Source organism: Rhinopithecus bieti, unplaced genomic scaffold, assembly GCF_001698545.2.
Source record: "Rhinopithecus bieti isolate Rb0 unplaced genomic scaffold, ASM169854v2 scaffold_21777, whole genome shotgun sequence".
NCBI lineage: Eukaryota > Metazoa > Chordata > Mammalia > Primates > Cercopithecidae > Rhinopithecus > Rhinopithecus bieti.
The window spans coordinates 778539-786889 of NW_016810508.1; the positions used below are offsets into that span (position 1 = coordinate 778539).

Genomic DNA, 8351 nt, shown 5'->3' on the forward strand with positions numbered 1-8351 from the left:
CACCAACACAGCTCTCATTCTCACCAACGACACAGCTCTCATTCTCACCGACACAGCTCTCATTCCCACCGACGACACAGCTCTCATTCTCACCAACACAGCTCTCATTCTCACCAACACAGCTCTCATTTTCACCAATGACACAGCTCTCATTCCCACCAACAATACAGCTCTCATTCCCACCAACACAGCTCTCATTCTCACCGACGACACAGCTCTCATTCCCACCGACGACACAGCTCTCATTCCCACCGACGACACAGCTCTCATTCTCACCGACGACACAGCTCTCATTCTCTCTCATTCTCGGTAACCTGTATGGTTTGTCCAAGCAGGCGTACGTTAAAGAGTCTGGTGGTTTCTTAGCATCACCCAGATGGTCAGTGTCACCACTTGGGAAGGAGATATGAAGTCCCCACGTCCAAGTTCTTACCCTAGAGAGACAGGCTGCTGCTCTGCTTGTGGATTTACTACTCATCTGCACAGACATGCTACTCCCTCCCCACAAAGTCTCCCGTCAGCTTCTCAACCAGACTCTGCTGCAACTTGTCTCAGCCACACATGTGGAGTTTTACCTGCCATCACCTCAGGTGACTGGAAGAACTCATCTGGGTGCACATAGCCCGTCTGCGGAAGGAGACACCACAGCACTCGAAGCAGGCCGAGGCCACCCCAAAGCACCCTGACTGCCATCTTCAGATCCAGTTGTTGCCAACACACCGGGCCCAAAACCTGGAATGATGTCCCAGCTGCTACAGATGCCACGCTGGATCCACAGATCTGCATCTGTTGAGGAAAGCACTTGTTGGTTATCACGATGCAAATTATAATATATCCAACTGTCTGAACAAACTCAAAATGGATCTGTCATTTAATAAAAATGACAATAATAATAATAGCTACTTTATATTAAATGCCCACTGACTGCCAGGCACTTGACATGCATATTTCATTGAATCCTTTCCACAGCCTGGGGCAGCAGGTCTTGGTATCCCTGTTTTACAGATGGGAACGGAGGCCTCTGGTGAGTAACTCGGTTACTTGCTGACCATATTTGCTAAGGAGTCTGATGGTTAATTTTATGTGTCCACTTGACAGGGCTAAGAGATACCCAGATAGCCGCTAGAACATTATTTCTAGCAGTGTCTAGAAGGGTATTTCAGGAAGAGATTAGCCTTTGTTTGTTTTTTTGGTTTGTTTGTTTGTTTTGAGATGAAGTCTTGCTCTGTCACCCAGGCTGGAGTGCAGTGGCTCACTGCAACCTCCACCTCCTGGGTTCAAGTGATTCTCTGCCTCAGCCTCCTGAGGACCTGGGATTATAGGCACGCGCCACCACGCCCAGCTAATTTTTGTATTTTTAGTAGAGATGGGGTTTCACCATGTTGGTCAGGCTGATCTCGAACTCCTGACTTCATGAACCACCCACTTTGGCCTCCCGAAGTCCTGGGATTACAGGCGTGAGCCACCGCGCCCGGCTGAGATTAACCTTTGAATTGACAGACTAAGTGAAGATCAGCTGCACCAGCGTGGGTGGGCATGATCCAACCCATTGAGGGTCTGAATAAAACAAAAACATGGAGGAAGGGTGAATGTGCACTCTCTTCAGCTGGGAGCCTGGCAGTCTTCTCCTGCCCTCAGACAGCAGTGAGGAAGGGCGAATGTGCACTCTCTTCGGCTGGGAGCCTGGCAGTCTTCTCCTGCCCTCAGACAGCAGTGAGGAAGGGCGAATGTGCACTCTCTTCGGCTGGGAGCCTGGCAGTCTTCTCCTGCCCTCAGACAGCAGTGAGGAAGGGCGAATGTGCACTCTCTTCGGCTGGGAGCCTGGCAGTCTTCTCCTGCCCTCAGACAGCAGTGCTCCTGGTTCTTGGGCCTTCAGACCCTGTGTCTCACACCAGTGCCCCACAACCCACCTCCCCGAATCAGGTTCTCAGGCAGTCAGACTAGGACTGGGAGTTACACTGCAGGCTCCTCTGTTTCTAAGGCTCCCGACCCAGACTGAATTAAATCACCAGCTTTCCTGGTTCTCCAGCTTGCAGGTGTCAGATTGTGGGACTTCACTAGCCCCCATAATTGCATGACCCAATTTTCATAGTAAATGATACAGCCAATTCCCTATTATTTCTGTTTCTCTGGAGAACCCTGACTTATACAGGGTCTAATTATGACATTTGCTCAATGTGACATTTGCAAGAAGGATTAGGGTACCCAACAAATCTGGGTCTTGCCGTCCCATCCTGATCACCAGCTCCTATCCACTTTCCTGACAGGGGACAGAAGTAGTAGCTCTGTTGGTCAGTTTTGCAGTGTTGTAGGAGTCCATTCCTGGGGGCTGGATTCAGTCCTAACAGCTTGATCCACTCCAGGGCACTTCCAAAAGGGTTTTGTAAGGCAGCTAATTCCCTAAATATTCCGAACTCCTTTTGCATACAACATTTAGTTGTTTGCAACCCACACAGCAAACACAAACAATGCAAGCTGGCTTCAACATTCATCACTGTTGCCAGGCGTGGTGTGCACGCGCCTGTAGTCCGGCTGCTTGGGAGGCAGCAGCAGGAGGATCTCGCTGTGACCCCAGGAGTTGAAGGTCGGCCCTGGCAACACAGTGGACGCTCCCCAGCTCTTAAAGAAAAGCAGGAAACCCCATTCATGCCATGTCACATAAAAAAACAGCCAGGCTTAGTACTGGCCAGGGTCCGCTTGGCGGCTTCTCAGGTCAGCCTTGATGGCGCCTTTCTCTTCGTTGTGGAATAAATGCTCAGTTCCAGCCATCCCATCCAGGACAGTGCCAACACTGGAAGTGCGTATTTTTGAGGCTGTGCTCTTTTAAAACAGGTTTATTGAAATATAATTAATATACCACACAACTCATTTAAAGTTGTACAATTCAGTGGTTTTGGTATATTCGTAGGCAGGTGCAACCATCACCACAGTCAATTTTAGAAATTTTCATCACTCAAGAAAAACCCCATATCCTTTAATTCTGTCAATTTTAGTTCATTTGTGAAGCTATATTATTATATTTGTAGAAGTTTATAATTGTTATGCCTTATTGGAAAATTGAATATCTTATCATTATATAGTTATCTTTTAATCTCTAGTTCTGTTTTGTCTTAAAATGTATTTTGCCTGATATTAATTTGTTATACACACTTTTTGGAAATTTAGTATTTACCTGGTACATAATTTTCCACCCTTTTCGTTTCTTTCTATTATTATTTTTTTTTCCAGATAGTCTTGCTCTGTTGCCCAGGCTGGAGTGCAGTGGTGTGATCTTGGCTCACTGCAACCTCTGCCTCCCAGGTTCAAGCAATTCTCCTGCCTCAGCCTCCCAAGTAGCTGGGACTACAGGCACCTGCCACCATGGCTGCCTAATTTTTGTATTTTTAGGAGAGACAGGGTTTTGCCATGTTGGCCGTGCTGGTCTCGAACTCCTGACCTCAGATGATCTGCCCACCTCGGCCTCCCAAAATGCTAGAATTGCAGATGTGAACCACTGCACCTGGCCAATTTAGTGTTATTATTGATACATTTATTTCTACCATCTTATTTTGTGTTTACTTTTCTTGTTTTTTTTAATGGTTTTTTTTGGTCCTTTCTTGCCTTCTTTTGGAATAATTTTTCTTCTCTTTTCCCTCTAACAGTTTGGAAGTTACATATACTCAGTTTCCAATATGCTATAAAATGCCATATATTATTTAATATTTTAGTAGTTAGCATACTATGTTATGTGTCTTCACTATGATGATTCTGGGTGCACATTTCTTTTTATGTATTATAGTCGAAAATTTTTTGGCTTCTCAAACCTGTGGATTAGGACCCTTTGTCATTTATAGAAAGTAGTCCATTAGACTGTATGCTGCTGATAAAGACATACCCGAAACTGGGCAATTTATAAAGAAAAAGAGGTTTAATAGACTCACAGTTCCACGTGGCTGGGGAGGCCTCACAATCATGGTGGAAGGCAAAGGCACATCTTACATGGCAGCAGGCAAAAAGCAAATGAGAAGCAAACGAATGAGAAGCAAGCAAAGGGGGTTTCTCCTTATAAAACCATCAGATCTTGTGAGATGTATTCACTATCATGAGAACAGTAGGAGGGAAACCACCACCATAATTCAGTCAACCTCCACCAGGTCCCTCCCACAACACATGGGAATTATGGGAGCTGTAATTCAAGATGAGATTTGAGTGAAGACACAGCCAAACCATATCATAGACCTTCTCAGTCTATCTTCCATGTCTCTTTAAGTTCTATTTCATATTTTCCATATCTTTAGCTCTCTTGGCTATATGTCGGGTAAGTTCTGTTCTATCTTCCATGTCTCTAATCATTTCAGCTGTATCTAGATATTAAACCTGTCTCTTGAGTTTTAAATTTCAGTTGTTATATTTTTCATTTCTACAAGTTGTTTGTTTTTTTCCACATCTGCTTGCTCTTTTGTGATATTTTCAAGACTCTTTTATTTATTAAATGATATCAAACATACTTGTTGGATATACTAGGTTTGATAACTCCAGCATCTAAAGTCTGGGTCTGAATCTGCTGTCTTGTTTCTGCTGGATCTCACTCATAGTGCCCTGTTTATTTGTATATTTAGTGAATTATTTTATTTAGGGGCTGCTCATTTTCTTTGGAATATTACTATGAGAATTCTTTGAGGTCAGGGATGAAGGCAAATTTCTGAGTTCCCCTTGAAAGGATTTACACTTGCTTCTCTCAGGTAACTGTGGGCATTACAAGCCTAGGACCATTTCTAATCAAATTTTTGGCTCCAGGTTTGTGTGTGTGTGTGTGTGTGTGTGTGTGTGTTTGCTTATCTTTTAGGAAGGGGGATAGTGCCTGGTCATGTAAATTCATGAGGGCAGGCTCACGATTACAAATTCTGAAAGGAGATACCCCACCCCCAGCTCAATTTGATTAGCATCAGGATCCAACAAGGGCAGTTTTCCTTTCAGTCCCGTAGGGATGGAATAATTTTTTTCTTTCATTTTTTTTTTTCCAAGACAGAGTCTTGCTCTGTCACCAGGCTAGAGTGCAGTGGCATGATCTTGGCTCACTGCAACCTCTGCCTCCCGGGTTCAAGCAATTCTCCTGCCTCAGCCTCCCGAGTAGCTGGGATTACAGGCGCCCACCACCATGCCCGGCTAATTTTGTGTCTTTAGTAGAGACAGGGTTTCACCATGTTGGCCAGGCTGGTCTTGAACTCCTGAGCCACCTCGAACTCCTGAGGCATGAGCCACTGTGCCTGGCCAAATTTATTTCTTAGGCCACCCTTATGTTGGAACATGGCCCTCTAGAGTCACAGTTTGAGGGGAGTCTCCTGTTAGGCTTCCCTCTTGGTGGGCAGTAGGCTTTATCTTCCGTCCTGCTAGTCCCGAGAAGCAGGACCAAGTTCTGAAAACCTAATTTGCATAACACAACTTTGAGGGTATCTACCAAAATAGTTTTTTGTTTCCCAGCCTTTACAGTACAGTAAAACACCCTAAAAGGAGATAGGAATAGTGGAAGGGGTCCCTGTTGTCAAATGGCAAGCAATGTAGGGGCCTGAAGTGGCCAGTGGTTTCATAATGAGGAAGCCAAGGAAGCTCTCAAATTCACAGTTTTGTATGTGTCCTCAAGTCCCAATCTGGCTCCTGCGCTTTGCATACCTCTCTGAGTCCCTGTTGTCATGCCCAAGTATTACTTACGTTTTATTAGGCTTACCTACTATTTTATCCAGCATTTTAGTTATTTTCAGCACTTTATTCTTTTTATAATTCAAGGACAACTTTCCACTTGTGTCTTGTTTAACAACCTTTATTATTTTTTTTCTAGTCATAAACATAATACAAGATTGTTGTAGAAAAGTAAAAAGTGCAATAAGCCAAAAGGGAAAACAGAAATTGCATGCAGTTCCTATCACTCAAGAAAACACGGTTAGCCGGGCACGGTGGCTCACGTCTGTAATCCCAGCACTGTGGGAGGCCGAGGCCAGCGGATCACCTGAGGTCAGGAGTTTGAGACCAGCCTGGCCAACATGGTGAAACCCCATCTCTACTAAAAATACAAAAATTAGCTGGGCGTGGTGGCGGCGCCTGTAATCCCAGCTACTCAGCAGGCTGAGGCAGGAGAATCGCTTGAACCCGGGAGGCGGAGTTTGCAGTGAGCCAAGATCACGCCAGTGCACTCCAGCCTGAGGGACAAGAGTGAGACTTCATCAAAAAGAAAAAACAAAAAACAAAAAAAAAAACCACGTTAACATTTTGATATATGATTTTCTTGGAAAATTAGGATTATATTTGTTTATTCTTACATATCTACACTTTGGCATAATGTTGGCATAAGAAATAGTCATGTTGAGAGTTAAGACAAGGATTGAGAAAAGCTAAATTAGTTTAAGCCGTGTCAAGTTATTCTCAAGGAAGTCCTATATTTAAGGGACAGCCTCGGTCAGTGGATCTTTCTGGTCATGATCTGGGGAAGGGGGCAGGAAACATAAGGGGACTGTGTTGCAATCACAGCAGTGCTTTTTTTAGCACATGTCTCAAAACTACTTTGGGGGAACTTGTATATCTCCACAACTGCTGAAGGCGTCAGCTGAGGGTGAGTGGGGATGGAGGATGCTATGCCTAGGTCTCTGAGCTGGGCTCCAGAAGAACTGATGGCAGGCTGTTCCTCAGCGTATGGGAGGGTAGGAAAGTTGGCCTCATGACTTCCGCTATGGAGCAAGCCAGTCTCATGGGCATGTGGCCTTCGATAGCATGGCTCTGCTGTCCTCTGTCTCACCCTCTCCCACACTTATTTTGCCCACCAGTTACTACACACCCTGTCCAAGCCTGTGCCATTGCCTGGAGCTGCTCCATATCAGTAGTGTAGCTTTGCAACACTGAAATTGAGTTTTGTCTCTATAAGGGATGTCTGACAATTCAGGGAGTATTTTCAATGTATCGATTATATATTTGTAAATGGAAGGGGATCATACAATGTTTGCTTTAAAATTTGGTTTGTCACTTAGCAAAATATGACCATCTTTCCACATATCATGAGCATCCCCTCCCACCAGCTGCAAGTTCTCCTTCCATCATGCATCTACTCCCTCCCTCTATTCTCTTTGGTTGACACCTTCCTTTCCATCAATAAACAGGTTTCTCTCTCTACCATTCTTAGAAAAACAACCAACCAAAACTCCCCTGAAACTGTGTTCCCCTCTTTCTACTGCCTTTCTCTCCTCCTCCCTTCACAGGGATCCTCAAACCATCTGCATTCACTAAATGCACTCCTCGCTTTTTAATTTCAATTTTTTTTAGAGAGGGGGCTCTTGCCTCCTTGGCTTCCTCGTTATCAAAACCATTGGCCACTTCAGGCCCCCACACTGCCTGCCATTTGACAGCAGGGATCCTTTCCACTATTCCTAGCTCCTTCTAGGGTGTCTTACTGTACTTTGAAGGATAGGAAACAAAAAGCTACGTTTTGTAGATACTCTTGAAGTTGGGTTATGCAAATTCGGTTTTCAGAATTTAGAAAGCAGATGTGAGACAGGCCATATTTTTTGCAGTTTTTTTTGTTTTGTTTTCCCCTGGGAAACAAGATCGTTGAAGACATGGGGTGTTCCTGCATCAGCTTTCCACTATCCAGTCCCTGCTTTGTGGGAATGGAGGACACAACTACAGTTATGGTGGCCACAGTGCTCGGTTATGGAACCCAGCTAAGTTCTACAGGTGGCTTTGCAGTAGCCTGACTGTTACAGGAGTGGTCGCTCCTCTGTGGAGTTACTTCTGGGTGTTCAGAGAGTTTTTCCTGGAGGCACAAATAGGGATCATTTTTCAGTGTACTAAATAATTTTTACTGCCTATTTTGCCGTATCAAATTCCTTTTCTGCTGGCTTCTATTTCTTGTACTGAACCTTCACCATTTGGTATCAGAAGTGGCTGCGGCCAATAGGCCCTTAAGGATGACAATATTCATTTGCTAAAAGAAAACAACGGCTGGGTGTGGTGGCTCACGCTTTTAATCCCGGCATTTTGGGAGGCCGACGGGGTTGGATCACCTGAGGTCAAGCGTTTGAGACCAGCCTGGCCAACAGGGTGAAACCCTGTCTCTACTAAAAATACAAAAAATAGCCAGGCGTAGGGGCGGGTGCCTGTAACCCCAGCTACTCAGGAGGCTGAGGCAGAATTGTTTGAACCTGGGAAACAGAGGTTGCAGTGAGCTGAGATGGCGCCACTGCACTCCATCCTGGGTGATAGAGCACGAGTCTCTCAAAAAAAAAAAGGAAAAGAAAGAAGAAAGAAAAGAAAGAAAGAAAGAAAGAAAGAGCAAGAAAGAAAGAAAAAAAGAAAGAAAGAAACAAAGAAAGAAAGAAAGAAAGAAA

The 8351-nt window shown here is 44.8% G+C and overlaps 2 protein-coding genes across 4 annotated transcripts in view; both read right to left on the reverse strand.

The window, feature by feature from the left end:
• The window catches only part of LOC108542262 (uncharacterized), a 4900-nt gene extending 4319 nt beyond the window's left edge, over positions 1 to 581 (reverse strand). Inside the window, exon 1 of the mRNA XM_017892213.1 lies at positions 2 to 581. Within this exon, the coding sequence (XP_017747702.1) occupies positions 2 to 490 (489 nt within the window). The 5' untranslated portion in view covers positions 491 to 581. The remainder of the gene's footprint in view (position 1) is intronic.
• The window catches only part of NCBP2 (nuclear cap binding protein subunit 2), a 32223-nt gene that overhangs the window by 18030 nt on the left and 5842 nt on the right, over positions 1 to 8351 (reverse strand). For 2 of the 3 annotated variants that reach the window (XM_017892209.1, XM_017892207.1), the window contains one exon: positions 576 to 786. In XM_017892209.1, coding sequence (XP_017747698.1) covers positions 576 to 786 — 211 coding nt within the window. Of the gene's footprint in view, positions 1 to 575; positions 787 to 3920; positions 3944 to 8351 lie in introns of those variants that run through there. The other variant, XM_017892208.1, reaches the window with a different exon arrangement.